Source organism: Terrapene carolina, unplaced genomic scaffold, assembly GCF_002925995.2.
Source record: "Terrapene carolina triunguis isolate 2854851 unplaced genomic scaffold, T_m_triunguis-2.0 Scaffold310, whole genome shotgun sequence".
Classification (NCBI taxonomy): Eukaryota; Metazoa; Chordata; order Testudines; family Emydidae; genus Terrapene; species Terrapene triunguis.
Window position 1 is genome coordinate 92,747 of NW_020664661.1, and position 20,972 is coordinate 113,718.

Genomic DNA, 20,972 nt, shown 5'->3' on the forward strand with positions numbered 1-20,972 from the left:
CCAGAGGCACACCTGGAGAGGAAGCACCACCAGGGGACTAAGAGCTACTGCACCACCACGCAAGACAGGGACGAGCAAACAGCAAACTTACGCTGGAGGCTAGCAACAGACAGATCTCCTGAGCCCCCAAGAGAGAGAGAGAGACAAGACAGCGGCATTACAGAGGGGGCAGTGCCGCCTGAGTGCAGCACCTATGGCTGCAGGGCCCTACACCCACACCCAGAGCGGCGAGCCAGCCGCTGACCTGGCATCACCAGAGCTCTCCACCGGATGAGAGCGAGGCCCAGCATCTCGTGCACGCACGCACACACACACACACCCCCCCCCCCCCCACCGCAGGCCACCCGGCTGGTCTGCGCACCCACCCCCCCCCCCCCCCCCCGAGAGCCCAGCTGCACGTGCGCACACACACCCCAAGACCCAGCGACTTGTGTGTGCGTGTACACACACACACACACACACACACACACACACACACACACACACACACCCAAGGCCCAGTGCCCCTCACACAGCTCCACGTAGGGAGCAGAGCTCCAGGGGCTGAGCAGCAAAGGGAACAGACAAAGGGAGGACACAAAGGAAGATGCCACTGTCACTCCTCTATTAACCAGCGCCCCGCATGGGCATGCCAGGTGCCTGGGTGGCCGTGTGACATTTGGATTTGTTTGTTGTTCTGTGGCCTCCACTGCCACTAGTGCAGCTGGTTTGCCCAGGGCTTGGGTGGAGACGGAGCGCTTGGGAACAGCATGGCCTGCTTACAGAACTTGCTGGCTCCCCAGATCATCTGTTGCCCCAGTGAACAGACCAAGACTGGCCCTTCCAACTCCCGGTTGGCTGGAGCCAGAGGGACACGGCTCCAGTCACTGCTGCAGCAAAGCCGGCTGCGGCCAGCTGCCCTGGCCCCCGCTGCTGTCCACAAGCAAGGCCCCAGGCCACAACAGCACAGGAGTGCGATGGAACAAGGGCACCAGGGTATGGAGAAGGGAACAGGCCCCACTCAGGCTTCTGCCATCGTATGCTCCCTGGCGTCCCAAGAAGCCTCTGCTCAGGCCTCCTCCATCACCCGCTGAAGAACCCCTGGCTCAGCATTTGCACACTGCTGGGGCTGTTCCCAGCACCCCCGGCTGGGCCTGCTGGACACATCCCTGGTTCCCCACCAGTAGGGCCTCGCTAGATCCCGGCGCCAGACCCCACCCCCCCATACCGCCCCCAATGCTGTGAGCACCTTGGCCCCAGCCCCCCCCCCCCCCCCCAGGCTGCGAGCGCCCCAGCACCAGACCCTGCCCCCCCCCACCGCTCCCAATGCCGCAAGCGTCTCGCGCCAGACCCCAATCTCCCCCTCCACAGCCGCAATTGCCCTGGTGCCAGATCCCAGCCTCCCCGCAAATGTCGTGAGCGCTCCAGCACCAGACAGCCGCCCCCCCCCCCCCCGCAATGTTGTGAGCGCCCTGGTGCAAGACCCTGCCCCAACCCCACTCACTCTGCAGGCTGGGGAGATTGGCATCTTCGGGCTTGGTTTTCAGCAGGTGCGGGAGCCGCGTGTACCTGTATCCAAACCCACAGCCCTGCAGGGAGGGAGACAAGGGAAAGGTTAGGGCAGGGCTCACCAGGCCACCACGGCAGAGCGCTGAGCTGTGCCAGGCAGGCTGAAGGGGACACCGCAGGTGCTGCCCAGCCTGCCAGGGAGAGGGCTGAGACCTCTAGCCTGCAGCTGAGTGATGGCCCCAGAGGCATGGGCCTAGACTGCTGGCAGCGACAGGTAGTGGGACCTTACCCGCCACAGCCGAACAAGGATCCAGTTGGTCTGCGCCCATGGCCGCTGCTCGTAGGGAGCCAGCAGGTTCCTCATCATGGATATTCGCCTGCCAGATGGAAGGCACAGGTTGGCAGCCAGGAATATAGGGAGGGTAGGGTGGCACATTCGGGGCTCCTAGGGGGAAGGGAGATGGCAGGGCACCAATGTCTGTAGGGCCAGCACACGCGGCACACCCGGGGGAGGGGTTAAAATTAAGCTATATCTTCCCGTCCCCAGCTAGTCTGCAGCTGATCTACCCCAGCAGCCATAATCACTGCTACTGCCCTTAGTCCAGCCTGCTCCAGCCCAGGGACCTCTCAGCCCCATTGTCCTGACACCCACTCTTCCACTCCCAGCTCCTTTGCCCCAGCTCCCCATGGCAGTTCAGGGTGCGGGATGGGACTTACTGCTCCTCTGGGATCCTCTCCACGGCCTGCAGCGAGTGTGGGTAGCAGACGTAGCTGGCCAGCGCCTGCATCAGAGAGTCCCGGATGTCTGGGGGCAGACGAGAGGGGCTAGGCTGATGCAGCAGGGCCAGGCCCATGGCTGAGCCGTGCAGGGAGCCAGGGAAGGGACTGGCCTCCGGCAGAAGGGACAAGTGGCATTTTAAATGGTACAATCCAGGGGCTAGCTAGGGCCCTAGTAACACAGGCAACGGGTCCCCTCCTGCAGGATCGCTCCATCCTGCGGCCTCCCAGGCCCTGCCAGGCCAGGGGCCAGGCTTGGAGCCACCTCAGGCCTTCTCCAGTCACAGGGGAACTGCCTAGTCCCTGCTCATCTCTGTCCATCACCTGCACAACGGGGAGGTCATGGATTCCCCTACCCCACGCAGCTGGGAAATGCAAGACCTCTCTGAGAAATGGCCAGTCTGCGCCAAGCCAAGACTCCAGGGATGGTGCTGAGAACCTCCAGGCAGCTGCCCAGGGTTTGCCATCGGCAGAGGAGCCCGCCCAGGAGAACCCACCCCATGCCAGTAGCTAGGACTCTCTGCCCCCCTTCCCTTCCCCTACTAATGCAATAACCTCAGCAATTGCTAGGAAAGCCACCCCAGGGTGCCCAGCAGCCCTGACACAGCCAGCCTGCCCCCTTTGCTGCACTCCAGCAGCCCCTTGCTGCTCCAGGGCAGGGTCTGGCAGCAAGCTGGGGGCTGGTCATTGCCTGGCCCTCACCCCCAACAGGCAGAGCAGTCACCAGTCACCCCAAGACAGCAGCCTCACCAGTGCCGACGATCCTGGAGTCAGCAAAGTGCTTGGCCAGGATGGCAGCAAGACGCGTCAGAGTCTCTTCATAGCCTGCAAGGAAAGGGATTGAGCAGGTGGAGAGGGGCACAGTCCCACGCCCTCAGGCAGCCACGGGAACCACCCCTGCTGCGGAGCTGGGCGGCAGAGTCGGTTCCTATGTAATATAACTAGATCTCACCCATGTGGGGCAGCGATAACCATGGGAACAGTAACTGACAGGGCATCTCTGCCTGAGTCTGCAGAGAGCCTGACATCGTCGCTCTGAGGGGGCCGTTTTGAGTCAGCCTCCCCGGATGTAGCGGCTGCCAGGTGCCTGGAGAATTCAGCAAAAGGCCAGCCATGCAAATAACCAACAGTTCCAAGTCTCAGCTGCGCATATGGGGACGAGGGGTGCTGGACATAGGGAAGCCCCAGCACAGCAGGGAAGGACAGGAGGCAGCTCTGGGACGCTCAGGATAGCACTCCTGAGCCCAACTGCCCCTTCGAGCTGGGAACACAAAGGGTATGGCTCCTGCAGCTGGCTCAGCAGTGCGGCCCTGAGTGGCCCATGTGCTCAAGGGATACAGTTAGGAGCAATGTAACATTGTGCTACACGCTGCTAGAAAACACTGCCAGGGTGGGCCCCCACTGGGGATGCTGGACACTGCCATTCTCTGCCTCAGGGTTTGAACCCTTCAGGAGCAGGGCTCTGGCTCCATGGCACACCAGGCTGGGCTGGACAAGAGGAGCTGGCAGGTCTGGGAGTCCCTTCAATCAGCTGTACACACAGGGCCATTTTGGAGTAGCACTTCGGCAGCAGCAGGCCAGGCACTGCACACGCTGACAGAGCCCAGGCCAGCGTCGCCCCTCAGACCTTCTCGCTCCCCAGTCAGCACAGCCCTCATCCTGGGGGGATGCCCACATCGGCCCCATGCTGCCTCTCGCTGGGAGAGAAGCAGTGTATCACCCACCTGCCTGCCCACTCTCCTTCCCTCCTCAAAGAGCAAGCAGATTTTCACTCAAACCCGCCAGAACAACACACCAAACGGCCTCCTCCCTGACATAGGAGCACATGGCACAGAACCAGGGGGCGCTGGAGCAGGCTTGGCCAGCCTGGCTCTCAGACCCAAAGGACTCAGCAGGGAGGCTTGCATTGCCATTGGCTACGCAAAGAGCCAGGAGTAGCCCCCTCCCGCCCCAGTCACCATTGCAGCAAGCTAGACACCCACAGGGCAAACTCCACAACACACTGCAGGAGCAGGGGCAGCATACAATAAAGGCAACACAATGGCCAAAGACGGCCTGGTCTCCTGGCTGCCTGCAGGTCCTCACATGCCGCAGGCGGAGGGCGAGCAGGTGACCAAGCCCAGGAAATCCCAATGGGCCCCTTTGGAACCCCAGTCTAACTCAACAAGCTGCACCCCCTCCCCCCCCCAGGAAATGGCCAGCACTCGGTGCAGAGATGAGCACATGGCAGGGGAAGCAGCCCCGCCGTCTCCTGGGAGCTCACAGCCAGGGCGCAGCTTTGTCCTGCCCAGCACCACGCCCAGCCCAGCATAAGTTAGCAGTGATGGCAGTGCGAGCCCCTCCTCACCGGGGAGCTCCTCCATGCTATGGACAGGGCTGAAGTAGTTCTTCAGCGCGCTGTAGCTGTTCATGGCCACACTGAGGTAGAACTCCGGCATGAAGGCGAAGAGCGAGCCTGTCCTGTCCCCGTGCTCAATGGTGCGGATGCACACTCGCAGCAGCCAGTATATGTCCTGCATCTTCTCCTGCCGGGGAGAACACAGCCACGAAAGACTCAGCTTCCACCCCAGGCAGGCCAGAAAAGGTTCTAGGCAACATACCAAAGTGACTGTTGCTGTGGGCATGAAGGATAAGAGGCTGAGAACTGAGTGGAGAGCCCCAGCACCATGCCATGTGGATAGCCACAGGCAGCTCAACCCAAAGCAGCTTTGAACCAGAGAATGGAAGCTAAGCGTGAAAGAAGAAAGCAGAGTGCTGTCATCTTGAACTCCAACTCAGACAACACTTGGATGCATCTGTAAAACTTCTAGCAAGCTGTGTCACCCTTAAATTGGGCTGGTCAGCCATAAGCGGATTCAGCAGGCACCTAACTAGACCTTTTACGCGTACACCATGACGCAGTGGATCAACAGCTGCCTAGACAATAACTATAACAATAAATGTTAATGGGAAAACATCCAAAAGAGAGACAAAAGGACTGGATTTGTTCAAGCAAAAAGCCCTACCGGTATAACTCAAGGACTGGGTTAGGATCATGCCTGGCAAACAAAAGAGGAATGGGACCATAAGTTAGTAACCCAAAACCGGTGTCGAGAATTAGGCCCAATGGTAAAGAAAATAATGAGGGGAGGTGCTATTTTGCCCATTACTTTTTTTGAGGTTCCTTAAAAGTCTTTTGGGGACAAACGAAAAAGCTGCCGAACAACAAATGCTAGCTGGGAGATGGACTGCCCAAAAGTAGTGAGCCGTCACCCTCACAATTTCCAGGGCCTCCAGGAGCCACCACTGGGCCTTTACTGTCCGAATTCTGAAAAATGTTCTGACCAGACTGGGTCAGAGAAAGGGAGCCAAAACACATCGCTGTCTCCACCAGTTCCAGCTAAATCCCAATCACCCCCTGGGATGAAGATATTGGTGCCTGTCTCTTCCCCCTCCTCCCCCCTGCTTTACATTTTCCTAGCCCCCTTTTTCCTTCTGTCTAAGGACCATATGCTCTGCAACACTGCTGTAAGCCTGTAACCAAAAACACAGCTAAAAGCAATTCCCTGGACAGACCTGTGCAGGGACAAGTTGCCAAGTGCGGAAGTGGCTGATCAGACCACATGCTGAGCCTGTGTTTCTCCAGCAACGAGGGTGCAAGTCAGAGCCAGCCCCAGAGACGGAAGCTGCATTTTCTCTTTGTGTTTTTTTCCCCTTTTCATGTGCTTGTCTCGCTCTGTTTTGTAGGAAAGGGGACTGAACTTTAACAGCAGTGGCAGCTCCAGCCCATTCCAACTCACGGTTTCTCTTTTCCCCAAAGAGAATAGCTAGTACCATCTTTACTTCCACCTAAGGCTCAGTCCCGGGGGAGGGGTTCCTGCGAAAGGCTCTACAGCTCAAAAGGGGGGAATGAGGGTAGGAGAAGAAATATTGTTACAATGAAAGCCCCATTTAACTTCACATTTCCAGTATTTTAACTGGGTTTCCTTCTTTTTCTAGATCTTTACTGAAATGCTGACTGGTTTGTAATGGTGCATTTGCCATGGTACTAGCTGGCCGAGGTCTCTGCTCACCCCGCCCCAAATCAATATTAAAGAGTTTTAAACAGGAACAGTGGCAGGGTCACGTTTACCCCTGGGACTCTCTGGGCCCATGTAGTCCATCAAAATCAAAACCACAGGTCAGAATTTCACAGGGGTCAGGCTGAACCGCTGCCCACCCTCCCCCAGGCTCCTCCCACCACGCGCTTCTCTCACCTTGGAGTAGATGGTGACATTGATCCAGGCTAGCCGGCGACTCAGGTGGTTGAGTTTCTCTGAGAAAACCTTCTGGCTTTTCACCAGCTCCTCGTAGATGTCCCTCCTCTGAAAGAAGCATAGTGGGTGTGAGGAGCCCCTCCCTGACCGGACAGGCATGGTGCAGAGCAGAATGGACACAAGAGGTTCCCCCTTCTATGGTTCGCAAGGGAGGACAGGGGAGCCGGAGTCCAGTTTTGCCCAGCCAAGAGGCATCCATGTGAAGGCTGGGGGAGTGGAAGCCAGAAGCAGAGCAACGCCCAGGTGGGATCCATCGCTGCCCTGACCAGCAAGAACCCCAGGACCAGGAACCTCGGCCAGGTATTAGCCCCTAGGTGTCCAAGTGCTTTCAAATCACCTGCTCTAAGAGGTGGCCTTTGGTAGGACTGGTCAGATGGAGTTACCCTCCACCTGCAGGAGCCCTGAGCCAGAAACCATTCTGGGCATTTCCTGTCTGGTTTCTCAGTGGCACCACCAGCCAGGTGTCCTTCCACTAAGCCCCAGTGCTGCATGTGGCGGTGCCCAGCCCCAAAGGGAGGGGGGAGGGGGAAGGCATCTATGCCATGGGCTCGGGTTGGAGGGTTATTTTATTTAATACTCTTGGGGATAGAAACTCTACACCCTGTAACAGACCAGTCTGGTGCACCTGTCCCATGAGGCAGGGCCCTCAGCCTGCGAGCCCCAGAGGTAAATGGAGAGCAACACCCGTGCTTTTGTTCCTCCTGGCCTGCTGCTGGGGCCTGCACTCTAGAGAAGCAGCAACTGGACTGCACAGTGCACATGCCCCTCCTCCCTGCCAGCCTCCTTGCAGCCCCTGGTTTGAGCTATCCTCCGGCAGAGCCCTTTGCCACAGGGCTCTGCCAAGTTTACAAAGATGGAAGTTGGGGGGGGCTACCGGATGGACTCCTTACCCTCTTTGGACATCGGCTAATCTTCTCCTCTGTGTCCTTCAGTGCCAGGGCGTATTCGTTTACATCATCGGACACACCCACCATCTGAAAGGCAAGCGGGGACCAGTGATGCCAGCACAGAGCTTTTCCAGATGGTCAAGAGCAGCCCGACCCCGGAGAGCAGCAACTCAGCCAGCATCGTGGCGCTCCGGTCCCCTGGCTGGGCTGCTCTCAGCAGCCTGACCCGAGAGCAGCAAACCATCCATAGAATCATAGAATATCAGGGTTGGAAGGGACCTCAGGAGGTCATCTAGTCCAACCCCCTGCTCAAAGCAGGACCAATCCCCAACTAAATCATCCCAGCCAGGGCTTTGTCAAGCCTGACCTTAAAAACCTCTAAGAAAGGAGATTCTACCCCCTCCCTAGGTAACCCATTCCAGTGCTTCATCACCCTCCTAGTGAAAACGTTTTTCCTAATATCCAACCTAAACCTCCCCTACTGCAACTTGAAACCATTACTCCTTGTTCTGTCATCTGGTACCACTGAGAATAGTCTAGATCCATCCTCTTTGGAACCCCCTTTCAGGTAGTTGAAAGCAGCTATCAAATGCCTCCTCATTCTTCTCTTCTGCAGACTAAATAATCCCAGTTCCTTCAGCCTCTCCTCATAAATCAGAATCGTGGCACTCCGGTCCCCTGGCTGGGCTACTCTCTGCAAGCCTGCAGAAGAGAAGAATGAGGGGGGGATTTGATAGCTGCTTTCAACTACCTGAAAGGGGGTTCCAAAGAGGATGGATCTAGACTGTTCTCAGTGGTACCTGATGACAGAACAAGGTGCAATGGTCTCAAGTTGCAGTGGGTGCAGTTTAGGTTGGATACAGTGGCGTAGCCAGGGTTGCAGCCGAGGAGGAGCGGCGGAGAAAAAAGGCGCCGGTCTTTCGGTCGCATTTCAGCGGCCCTGCGCATGCGCCGAAATGCTGCTGAAAGATGGAGCGGCCCTGCGCATGCGCCGAAATGCTGCTGAAAGATGGAGCGGCGCATGCGCAGGGCGGCCCCGTTCCGCCGGCCAGAGCGCCGGGAGCCAGCCCGCGGCCCCGTTCCACCAGCGCCACTTTTGGGGAACATGGTCAGGGGAAGCGGCCGCTTCCCCTGAACTCCACTAGCTATGCTACTGGTTGGATATTAGGAAAAAACTTTTTCACTAAGAGGGTGGTGAAGCACTGGAATGGGTTACCTAGGGAGGGGGTGGAATCTCCTTCCTTAGAGGTTTTTAAGGTCAGGCTTGACAAAGCCCTGGCTGGGATGATTTAGTGGGGAATTGGTCCTGCTTTGAGCAAGGGGGTTGGACTAGATGACCTCCTGAGGTCCCTTCCAACCCTGATATTCTATGATTCTAAGCCAGGGGGTCAGAAGGCTGGAGCTGCTGTGATTTGCTCTCACTGCAGATACAGGAGCAATTCCTCCTCACCAAACCCAGCCACTTGCTCAAACATAGCAAACGCTAAAAGACCAAAAGCAAGACCTATGCTAGCTTGTAACACTCTATGCTATGCTAGTAGTGAGCCCTGCGCTGTCCTGGATTGAACTGGGTGGACTGAGCACAGACGTCCAGATCCCAACGTGCCCTGGGCTGCTCAGGTGAACAGCCATCTAGCCCAGCATCCTTGTGCTCTAGGCCCCAGCATGCTGCTGTTACTCAGTTCCCATTCTCCAGGAAAGGGATTCAGCCCTACCGCTAACGGGGGGGAGAGGGGGAGGAGAAGAGGGCTGGAGATCAGGGACTCAGCTGCAACCTCCAGTGACACTGAAGCATAGCAAATGCAATTTGGGACAGGATCTGCAGTCCCTACTGGAGACACGTGGTCCCCTCCTGCCAGAGCCATCACCCCGGGATGAGTGCAACAACAAAAGAAACAGGGCTGTGCCACAGACAGACGCGCACACCGGCCAAGGTGGCCCTCCCTCTCTGGTGGCTCGATGGGCACAAGGGAGCTGGCTCACTGCAAGGACCAATGGGCGCCGGCCCGAGTGTGGAGCAGCACGACAAGGGCTGTGACCTTCTCCCCTATGGATCATGCTCACCTTACCAAGCTGCTGGTGGACGCTGAGGTTGTACATCATCACTATTCCATCCAGGATCTCCAGAAGGGAGTTCTCAGTGATTGACTGCTCCGGCTCCTCAGGGGGTCTCCCCAGTAACAGACCCTCATTTCCATGGCTGCCTTCTACTGCAACCCAGCCCCGAGACAGAAGAGTTTTCTCAGCAGCATCACTGGCAGTGCGAGGCCTGCACGCCTCCCAGCCAATGCATCGCCCCAGTGTGCAGTGTTCTCAGGGACCATGCCCATAGCACAGCTCCCTCCCACTCCATGCCTTTCCCCAGCCCTCGTTCCCTCTCTACAGGCCTGGGGGCCTCACACAAAGGGGCCAAGCTGGCTCTCAGAGTGTGAGCAGTGCTCCTGTCTGACATGCTACTGCAGTTCGGCCCTGCGCACAGCCCCTATCCTCCCCAGGCCAAGGAGGGAAGTGCCTGGCAAACACTCATTGAGCAGAACGGTGTGAGCCTCCAACCCTTCCCACTGCATGCTGGGAAAGGACTGGGCACAACTGGGGCATTCCAGGCACTGCCAGGCAAATGAGCCAAACCCAACAGCTTCTGCCAAAATCAGAGTGAGGCTAAGATCATCAAGAGTTGGCAGGGCCGGGAACTCAGCCCCAAGGTCTGCGTTACATGCCATTAGTCCACAGTGCTGAGTGCCTCTGACTACAGACTTGGGCCCCACCACCTGGGCTCTAACCTGCCCCCATGTGAGTCCCGAGCCCCACCGCCTGGCCTGCCCCTGCACTGCAGCAGCCGGGGCTGAGTCCTCAGCCACCGGGCTCACCTCCTTGCCTTTGGGTAGGCAACCGGATGATTTTTAAAGAAAATACAGGCACTTTGATAACCGGCTTCAGGAGAGACTTCACCAGCCCAGGCTGCCTGCGCCAGGATCAGCGCTGCCGTGACAGCGCACGGACACACCCCGCCTCTCCCACAGCTCCTGCAAGCAGGGCCATGCCCAGGTCATTGCCAGCCCCCAGCACCTCCAGGCTTTGAGCAACACACTGAGCTCACCAGCTGAGCGACAACTCCTCAGTCAGACAGCGAGCAATTGCTGCCACCCTTTCTCAGCTAGGCTCAGGGCTGATCCATTCCCCAGGGACTGGCTGGGCCTTTTCCTTTGCCTGCTTCCCCCACCCCTACCTGACACCTTGGCAAGCATGCAGTGGGAACTACTCACTGTCATCCTCTGTCCGCTGCTCCACACTCAGCGTGCGTGCTTTCATCTTCTCCAGGGTGCCCAGGGACCGCCGCGGGTTCATCAGGCTGACGGCGGCTGTACTGAGGAAGCGGTTGGCACGGCCCAGGGTGGGTGAGCTGAGCCAACTGGGCCTGGCAAGGGCACCACCAATGGCCAGTGCTGCAACTGGGCGCTGAGACACAGAAGGTCAGAAATGTAAGCAGCTCCATTCGTTAGGCTGACCACTGACTCCGAGCCCTCCATCTCCAAGGGTCGCAACTGTGCCAGCCCAAAGCTTCCCTAGCTTCCCAGGGCTAATGTGACAGACCCCAGCTTGCTCCCTCCCTCCCTGCCGCAACTGGGCTGGCTGTGCAGGACCAACAGGATGCAGCACCCTGCTCCGGCCACACAGGGAGCAGAGCTGTGCAGAGATGGAATCGCCTTTACAGGTACTTCTCTGATAGCAGCAACACTTGAACACTGGACACCGGAAGCCGCCAGGCTCACTCAGCAGGGACTGGAGCAGTAGGGCCAAGTCCCCTCTTTTCCCCATCATGTGGCTTCTCTAGCCGCTGCTGGGGGCACATGCCCACGGGGCCCACCTGGGCTGTGGACGTTGCAGACTCCTCATCCTCATCCAGGTCGTCCATGGTCACAGCCTGCAGCTCCGCAGGATCAATCAGGATATTTGCTTTCAAAGCCAGGTCATCTGCGTGAAAGGAGACATGGGATCAGGGTTCGCTGTGGACCCGCTCTCTTGGAGCGCAAAATGGCACATGGCCAGCCCCAGAGGGTACGGGGAGGGAGACACTGATGCTGTCCCAGTGAAGTCACAGCTTCTGGTCCCTTTGCTCTCCCCACCCCTGCCATTTCACGTGAGCCTATGCTCCTCTCCACTACTCCCTAGCTGGGCTAGCACAGTCCAAGTCTGCTACACCAGAAGCAGGGCTGGTGCTGCCATCACACATCCCTGGCACAACCCCACTATGACAATAGCAACGCTGCAGAACTGGAGACAGCCCCAGCTCTGCCCACTACGGCACCCCCGTGAGAGGCCATGGGCAGGCTCCAGGGACCAGACGTGCCCGAGCTGGAGGAATGAGCCAGGGCCGCAGAGCAAGCAGAAGGGGCACTCCTGGGAGATGGAGCAGTGCCCCCAGCCAGGGCACACACCAGGGCACTGTTCTGCCCCATCTAACCTGGGGAAGATCCTGTCCATTACTGCAGCGCTGCCTGCACAGCGAGATCCCAGCACCCCCATTCCAGCTCCCCACATGTGCACTGTGGGACACAGGTGCCAAACTGCCATGGGAAAGCCAGAAAGCTAAACCAAGGCAATAGTACTGCCAGCCTGGCATGCAGGTAGGCCACGGTGTGGGTCCAGGTTCCTCCGTTGCTGCCCAGGTTTCACAGCAAGGCAATGCCCACCATTGCTGAGCATGAAGTGAACTGTCCCTTGGCATGGTAAGCTCCCTCGTGCTGACAGGGTAAGTGCTGGGGGTGCTCAGGCATCATAGCAATGGGGCCAGAGCCCAGACATCCCCCAGCAAGCCCTTCCTCCCTCCACTGGGTCCAGTGCCCTTCCCCTCCTCCCCAATCCTGGAATCCCCTGCTCTCCCCTTTGAGTCCCTCAGGCCCCTCCATCTTCCCTTCCCCAGAGTCTCCCTCACCTCTCCTTCAGGTTCTCCCTGCACCTTGAGGGCTCCCACCACCTTCCATCCTTCAGTCTGTTAGCCACTAGTCCCTCCAACCTGGGCATGGCCCCCTCCATGGGGCTATCGTTGTCCCCCCTCTCCCTGCCCCCAAACCTCTCTATCAATCAATCCTCACATTAACCCCTTACCAGGAAGGGCAACATTTAAAATAACGCAGTAGGGAAGGGAAGCATGCAAGACAGCTAGGGCCAAATGACACAGCAGACTCCACCTAGGGGTGCCTAGATTCCCAGGCCACTAGGTACCATTGTGCTCACCTAGTCTGACCCCTGGTAGAGCACAGGCCAGAGACCGGCCCCACAAGCATTCTGCAGCAGAGCTTTTAGAGAAACAGCCAATCCAGAGTTAAAAATTGTTAGAGATGATGGAGAATCCACCATGCCCCTGGGTAAGTTGTTCCAATCGTTAATTATCCTCACTGTTAAAAATGTAGGCCTGATTTCCAGTCTGAATTTGTCTAACTTCAGCTTTCAGCCATTGGATTGTGTTAGACCTTTCTCTGCTAGACGGCAGAGCCCATTGTTAAATATTTGTGCCCCAAGTACGTACTGATAGATTGTGGTCAAGTCAACCTTTAACCTTCTCTCTGTTAAGTTAAATATATTGAGCTCCTTGAGTCTCTCACTAGAAGGCAGGTTTTCCAATCCTTTCATCATTCTTGTGACTCTTCTCTGACCCCTCTCCAGTTTATCCACATCCTTCTTGAATTGTGGACACCAGAACTGGACACAGGATTCCAGCAGTGGTTGCACCAGTGCCAAATCCAGAGGTAAAATAACCTCTATTCCTACTGAGATTCCCATTTATGCATCCCAGAATCTCATTAGCACTTCTGGCCACAGAGTCAGACTGGGAGCTCCTGTTCACCTGATTATCCACCACGACCACCAAAGATTTTTCAGAGTCACTGCTTCCCAGAAGAGTGTCCCCCAGCCTGTACATACAGCCTACATTCTTTGTTCCCAGACACATACATTTACATTGAGCCATATTAAAACACATCTTGTTTGCCTGAGCCCTGTTTATCAAGCAATCCAGGTTGCTCTGTACTGGTGACCTGTCCTCTTCATTATTTACCACTCCATGGTGGTAAATTTTTTTTGTGTTATGTACAAAAGTATTAGTAATGATTTTATGTCTTCCTCCATGTCATTGATAAAAATGTTAAGTAGTGTAGGGCCAAGAACAGACCCTTGTAGGACCCCACTGGAAACACACTGGCTCAACGATGATTCCCCATATGCAGTTACATTTTGAGACCTATCAGTTAGCTAGTTTTTAATCCATTAAGGTGTACCATGTTAATTTTATATGATTCTAATTTTTTTTTTTTTTTTTAATTAAAATGACATGGTACCAAGTCAAACATCTTACTGAAGTCCACATAAATTTACTAGTGTCGATGTAACATATCAACCAAACTCGTAATCTCATCAAAGAGAGATATTTTAAGTTCCTTAAACCCACATTGATTTGCATTAATTATATTACCCTCCTTTAATTCTTTATTAATTGAGTCCTGTATCTGCTGCTCCATTCTCTTGCCAGGGATTGATGTCAGATTGACAGGCCCACAATTAGTCAGGTCATCCCATTTATCCTTTTTGAAAATTGGCACATTAGCTTTCTTTCACTCTTCTAGAACTTCCCCAGTGCTCCAAGACATATTGAAAATTAACATTAATGGTCCAGCAAGCTCTTCACCCAGCTCTTTTAAACTCTTGGATGCAAGTTATTTGGACCTGCTGATTTACAAATGTCTGTTTATGCATCCCGGGATCTATTTAACATCCTCCCAAGATACCAATAGAATAGAAAGTGTTCTCATCGCCATATGAGACTGCATCATCTGTTTTTTCCCCAAATACAGATCAGAAATATTTATTGAACACGTCTGCCTTTTCTGCATTACTATTGATGATAATCTGGGCAACGGACAGCCCTCTCCTTGTAGTCAGAATGCCAGCCCCTCCCTCCCCACGTGCCCAGAAACCAACCCCTTCCCACTGCAGTTAAAGGACAAGGAGATGCCCATTACTCCCTAAGCTACCACAGACTGCATTGCCCTCAACCTCCTTCTTGCCCTCCCCCCAGATTTAGACCAAGGTCTCTGAAGGGTAGGACTCCACACCATGCCAGTAAAGTGAAGCGATCCGATCCAGCACTCACCTTTCAGAGTCTTCTTGAGATGAGACAGGAGTCCACCGAGTCGCTGCAGGTCAAAGTAATCCACCTTCCCGTTATAGAAGAGCTGAGGAGGAACATATGCCTCTGGCAGGAAGGGAACAGAGAGATTTATGGCGAGCGTCCCAGGCTGTGGCCCAGCTAACACAAAGAGACAGAGAGCACTAAGCACTGGCCCCAGCCTGGGGAGCCAGACAGCCCTGCAGATGTGTCACAAATCCACTCTGGCAGAGTTGGTTTCCAGAGCGGAACACACCCCACACGAGCACAGAGACAGGGCACTCAGAGCCCTGACTGGCCACACACTGCTCCCCCGCAGCTGCCTTGTCCTCGACAGCCTACTCATTCCACGAGTGGGGCAGGTCTCCACCCAGTTCCTAGCAACACACTCCAACCACCGAGCCACACAGTGGGGTGCTCCTGACCAATTCCAGGCTGGACAGAGTGGGAGGCGGGGCTAAGGCTGGAATAGCAGGGTGTGGCAGGCCAGGACTGAGGGGGAATAGATGATGCTGGGATAGAGGGTGTAAAAGCAGCTAGCACAGGCCCCACTGGCCAGACAGTGCTGTTCATCCTGCACTTCAGGGCTGTGACAAGCCCATCCACTCCCCTCGGAGGGCTGGTCTGTGTGAGGAACCTGAGTGGCAGAGCTACGGAGGCATGTCCTCAGAAGGACCATTCCGAAACAGTGAGTGTGCATGGTGGAGTTACCTGGCTGGAGCACTATCCCGCATTAGCGATGCCAGTAACCTCCCAGGTGTTGCCAAGCCCCAAGTGCAGTGGTACGGTTCATTATGCCATACCAGTAAGATATTTATAGCTGGTACTGCATACCGGAAAGACAGAGGAGGAACCCACCCCCAGCCCCGCCCCCTGCCCTTCCACGGAGCTGCATCTCCTCCTTCCGTATAGCAGACCCGCCGGAGGACAGGGCTGGGGGCGGTACAGCTGCCGGAGGAGCTGCCAGCGTTCTGCTCCTTTCCCCGCTGGGAACCGCAGCAGGGAAAAGGAACAGAACGCCAGCAGCTCCTCCCGCGTGGCTGTACCGCCACCAGCCATGCCCCCTCCCAGCCCCGTCCTCTGGCGGCGCTGCTGTACAGACCCCAGGCAGGACAACTCAGGAGACGCAGCTGCGTGGAAGGGCTGGGGGCAGTACAGCAGCCATGCCGGAGGAGCTGCCGGCAGGGGGCTGCCCAGCGGCCCCACGTTCTTCTGCTCCTTTCGCTGCTGCAGTTCCGGAAAGCCCTGATCCCCTAGGAACCACAGCGGCAAAAGGAGAACGCTGGCAGCTTACTCCAGCGCGGCTGTACTGCCCCTAGCCCTTCCACACAGCTGCATCTCCTGAGTCCTCCTGACTGGGGCCTGTACAGGTCTGTCACATCTTACGGGCATTTAACATGCGCAAATTCAGCTTTATGCAGTAGGAAAAAACAAAAAAGAAAAATAACAATTTAAATACTGTTCCTGTAGTGCGGGCAATTCCGCCCGCCATTACACTCAATGTAATTTTGACTATACGCGGTTTTCGCTTTACGCGCTGACCGCGGAACGTAACCCCAGCGTAAGATGAGACAGACCTGTACAGCAGAAGCCTCCAGTGCAGCAGGAGGAGGACAGAGCCGCCCTCCTCCCCCCCCCCCGGTAATGTGGGATGGATGTGGATCATGGGGAAGGGATGGGGAGAGCACGGGGCCCTGGGCTGGGGGTGGGGCAGGAAGGAGTCATGTGGGAGGTCACGTGCCCCCCCCTTTTGTCTCCCTCCCATAAGTGCAGTGTACCAGCAAAAAATGATTTCTACTTGCACCACTGCCCAAGTGTAAAAGGTTCCCAGGCTGCAGGGTCATGAAAGGACACTGCTCCTGAACGGAGCTCAAGTGTCCAACCTCCTGGAAAACAGCAGTCAGGCCCCATCCCGTTCCCATCCCCAGTGTAGCGGGGCCTCCACAGCAACGCCGCTCCCCTGCTGATTGCTGGAGCATAGAGAGGCCTTACCCTCACTGCTCAGGGTTGCAGGAGCCTTGGCCTTGTGCCCGTCCCAGTAGCAGCGCAAGGTGGAGATGAGTCGATGCAGGAAGCAGACCATGTATTCTGGCGGGCACAGTACAGTCAGGTTCTGGAGGGGGCGGCAGAGCGGACAGTGAGGGAGGGTCACACTTGGCAGTCACAGCAGCAGCACGGCTTGGACTTTCTGCTCCCAGCCCCACTCTGTACACTCCGCTGTCTTGAAAACCGCATGGAGCATTGGCCGCAGAGCCCAGCCCCAGCACACAGCACCTCCCCAGAAGGCAGCAGCCTCTCGCACAGTGCCCCTCCCCATGGCATCGCCAGGTGGCATCACAAAATCGAGTGCTGGGCCAGCCCACTGGCCTGAAGGCATGCTAGCAGACAAACGTTTGAACGCCAGCTGGGCACTCTCAGTGGCAGAGAAGGCAAGCTGCTAAATAACGTAACCATGCAGTGGGGAAGAGCACAAATACCTAGCACAGAGTTAGCTGTGACCACTAGCATCACAGAGACCTTCAACAGCAGCAAGTGAAGCAGGCTGCCAGCTGGGGTTCCTTGGAGCCAGGGCTGCACTGGCTTTCTCCCAAATTTCCCACCATTGCACTAACTGTGGAGCAGCTCCACCACCGGCAGCAGCGAGAAAGCACTAACCCTAGCTAGTCACTGACATCTTGTCCCTAGAGATGCTCTGACCAGGGTTAAGCACCAGTGCTCCACCTACACTAGTATCCCCCACAGCTACTGTAGTGGGACTGCACTGGGGCCAGTGAGCCATGAGATCAGAGGGGAAGGCTGGGGCAGACACAGGCTGTGTCCCAAGATGACAATCCCTCCTGGGTGCTGAGCCTATGAGGGTATCACAAACAGCCTCTTGCAAGAACCAGGCAGCTTTGTATCATTGACAGCGGCACAACTCCCTTCACTACCCTCGAGTGGGTCCGGCCTGGGAAGGTGAGGACAGCGGCAGCATCACAGCAGGGCCGTGAGCACCTCCAGCTATCACCATGCTGTCTGCCTTCCGACAGCACCTCCCCAACAGACCCAACATGCCCTTAACGGCGTGTTGCTCTCAGTGCCTGAGTGAAGGTAGGGTCATATTCTCCCTGTGAGGGGCTAGCAATGGGGTCCTAAAGGGATGAGAACCTTGGCTGGGAGAGGGGTTAAAACATTTGGCTTCTCCGCTCCCCGCAGCCTGCCTCAACCCCAGCACCTGTCCCTCACCAGTGCACGCTGCGTGCGTAAGCCACACTCGGGAGGACAGCACGCCTGGCAGTTACAGGGGGAAGAGCTGAATCCCCTGGGTTCTATCCCCTGGACAGTCACTGCGCCAATCCTTTCCTGTGCCAAGAGGGCCCAGTGCAGCCACACAGCCAGCTCACATTGGTGCAGGGCTGGGCTGCCCAGTCCGGAGGCACTAGAGAACAACACTGGCCCCTCACAGGAGTGCTGGCGCCACGACTTACCCCTCGGTTGCTCGCATTTTCCTGCAGGAACTTGCGGAATTTGTTCAGGAAGATGTATCTGGAGGCTTCCCCCTGCCAGGAGAAAGAACAGCGGTGCTTACCCAGCTGTGAGAATCCCCTGTGCTCTTCTCTCTGCTTTGGGACTGCTCTGCTCACCTGGCCCAAAATTCACCCCCAGAAGCCCCTTGGGAATCGAGTGCCACACAGGCCTTGGCACAACCCTCTGCACAAGGGCCAGTTTCATCTTTGGGGACCTTTTAAGTCTTCTCGTGCTAGTCTGCATGCCCGGTGCACTCCACTTCTCCCTCCCAGCTCCCCTTCTGGCCTGCACCAAGGCAGACCAAGCTATTCCCACTGCAGACATGCATCCTGCACCACTGGCACCGATGTCCTGAGAACAACACTTGGTCCCTCCCCACGGAGCCAGTGACCTATGGACAGCTATGTTCTGTTGCCATTTGGACAGCAATTTTACAAGTGCCACTAAGTAACCTGGGAGCTAGGTCTTAGCAGGGCCAGTACCCACTCCACCTTCCTGCCAATATCATCAGTGCCTCCTGATGTGAGTGCGGGTTAGTCAGTAGGACCCTGCTGGGATCTGCCAGTGTGGCCAGTTAGTGTGAACACAGTATGCAATGCACATGTGCAGAGGCTTTTAGAGGCCACATACCCATGGGGTGCGGGCTAACATTTCACTAGAATCCCACAGAGGAAGGAAATTCAGAGCGAGGGAAGAGCTCTGGTTTCTGTGTTGGACACCAAGGGCCAAAGCAGGTGACTCACAGAATGAGAAAATGCAGTTCAGAGATCCTCCACTCCCCCTTAACACAGAGTCCACAGCTCAGGGAGCAATGCAGCTTGCCTGCACAGATCAACACGGAGCGCTGCCCTCTCCAAGGCTGCCTCTCCGCATCCAAGACTGGGGGTGCTTGGTATGGTATGGCAGAAGTAGCCCTGGGTGGCGAAAGGCTGAGCAGCTCTGCCTTGAAAGCCCTGCAGTCCATGGATGCCGCATTAGAGGGGCCCACAAGGTGTTTCCATTCTACTTACCCCTCCTCGGTCTTTGTTGTTCAGAAGCAGCTTCAGGATCTGAACCTGGAGTTCTTCCACCACTGAGAAAGGGACATACAAGTCAGCCATCAGAGGAAGTGCCCTGAGAGCTCAGAGCCCATTCACCCCCGTGCCATGGGCAGAGACTGCCCCCCAGGAGTCAGAAAGGCATGCTCAGGCCAGCACGGCACTGTCCATGGCTGCTGGGCCCTCTCGGCCTGGCCCCCGGCTCCCACTGCGCAGCCATGGGAACACTGACCAGCTCGGCACACATGGGCGCGCAGCTGGCTCCTGGCTGCCAAGGGCACTTGGAGGCAGCTCAGATACCCGTTCTGTGATGGTGTGAGTGCATTTCACCACACGGCTCTACAAGGCGCTGGTCCCCCAGTAGTGACCCCCTCACAGACCTTCAATGCGTTTTTTGAGCCGCTGGCAGCCTCTGTCATATGCCCGCCGGCGCAGCCTCTCCTCGGCACTCTCCTCCTTCACCTCCTTGCTCTCCTTGCCCTGGGGTGAGAGGGTAGTCAACTGTTAACCCCAGCCCAGGACCGGCACACCAAGCCCAGCACCACAGAGGGACAGCGGCACTTCCCCCCCCCCCCAGGGAGAGCGAGCAGCCTGGCAGCTGGCGGCCAAGCTAGGAGCCCTCCCTGGAGTGTCACAGGTCCCACAGCAGACACGGGAGCCAGGAAGGAGCCACCCTGCTCAGAGCCACGCCCCTGCCACAGTGCCAGACCTCTGAAGGTTGGAGAGCAACTGGACAACCCCGCAGAATTGCAACAGCAACTTGGGAGGGAAGCCCTGCCCCTTACCCTCCTGTAAGGTATACCTGCCGCCACCCCACAGCAGCACACAACCCAGGTCAGACCGTGACAGATGGCGGTGGAGGGGCTGGGAGCCCTTGGCGCACAGAGGATACAGCACAGATCTGCTAGTTCTCGTGTGAGCACAGCTAGGGGATTCCCCTGCCTACCCAGCCAGTGGACTGCACCCCAAAGTGTCAAGAGGTCAGCAAGGGAACAGGGCTGATACCCCCTGCAGTCCTCTCCAACGTTCTTCAGACACTGAACTAGGAGCCTACAAGCAGCACTGAGCTGGGGGGCTGGCAGCTGCTGAGTCCCACTGGGCTGGGAGAAGGAAGCAGCAGCTGCCTTGTTAGAGCCCTGCTTTTAGTGCCTTGTCCCGCAGAGTGACCCAGCTCTGTCTCTCCCCCCTCCCCCGAAACACCATTCCTTTCCCAGGAGCCCCCAGCCTCATCTCCCCCTGCACCCACTCCCAGGAACAGCCCCGAACCCAACCCCTCCCCCAGGACCCCCTCACAGTACAGGATCCTTCAGTTCAACCCCAACCCCTGACACACCTTCCCAAAAGCAATTCTCCCTTCTCCCAAACCAATTAAAGTCAGTCACTCAAACCACCCCCCACCCCTAAAACCAAACCACAGTGGGGAGCAAGGAGGGGAGCCCCTAAACCCTACTGAGAGCTCCATCTCCTGGGAGCCCCAGCTGCCCCCCTCCACTGAAGGGTCCAGGGCTCAACTCCTGCTCTCTCCCTCCCGCCTTCCTGTCACTGGAGCTACAGCTTGAAGGCTGCTTTGCTCCCTTGCCCGGCCTGGGAACAAAATAAGGAGCTATCAGGGAGTTTTTCAACACATCCCTCCACTCCCTGGCCTCAGCATGTCCCACTGCACCGGCCTCAACCCCCTGGTGCCCCGTGCACAGCACTAGTTAATCTCTCTCTCTCCAGCACAGGGTGCTTTTGACACATCATCCACATATCAGACTCAGCCAAGCCCACCCCACTTCACCCCAGCAGACAGACATCCCACCCAGCTTGTCCCCAGCAG

The 20,972-nt window shown here is 56.9% G+C and overlaps 1 protein-coding gene across 1 annotated transcript in view; it reads right to left on the reverse strand.

Moving 5' to 3' along the window:
* The window catches only part of RNF123 (ring finger protein 123), a 126,254-nt gene that overhangs the window by 54,285 nt on the left and 50,997 nt on the right, over positions 1 to 20,972 (reverse strand). Inside the window, exons 17-31 of the mRNA XM_024211346.3 lie at positions 19,534 to 19,633; positions 19,127 to 19,188; positions 18,077 to 18,148; positions 16,602 to 16,722; positions 14,595 to 14,696; positions 11,313 to 11,419; positions 10,711 to 10,903; positions 9,512 to 9,657; positions 7,451 to 7,534; positions 6,501 to 6,608; positions 4,613 to 4,790; positions 3,016 to 3,090; positions 2,206 to 2,293; positions 1,778 to 1,865; positions 1,484 to 1,568 (exon numbers count right to left, since the gene is read on the reverse strand). Of these exons, the coding sequence (XP_024067114.1) occupies positions 1,484 to 1,568; positions 1,778 to 1,865; positions 2,206 to 2,293; positions 3,016 to 3,090; positions 4,613 to 4,790; positions 6,501 to 6,608; positions 7,451 to 7,534; positions 9,512 to 9,657; positions 10,711 to 10,903; positions 11,313 to 11,419; positions 14,595 to 14,696; positions 16,602 to 16,722; positions 18,077 to 18,148; positions 19,127 to 19,188; positions 19,534 to 19,633 (1,609 nt within the window). The remainder of the gene's footprint in view (positions 1 to 1,483; positions 1,569 to 1,777; positions 1,866 to 2,205; positions 2,294 to 3,015; positions 3,091 to 4,612; positions 4,791 to 6,500; positions 6,609 to 7,450; positions 7,535 to 9,511; positions 9,658 to 10,710; positions 10,904 to 11,312; positions 11,420 to 14,594; positions 14,697 to 16,601; positions 16,723 to 18,076; positions 18,149 to 19,126; positions 19,189 to 19,533; positions 19,634 to 20,972) is intronic.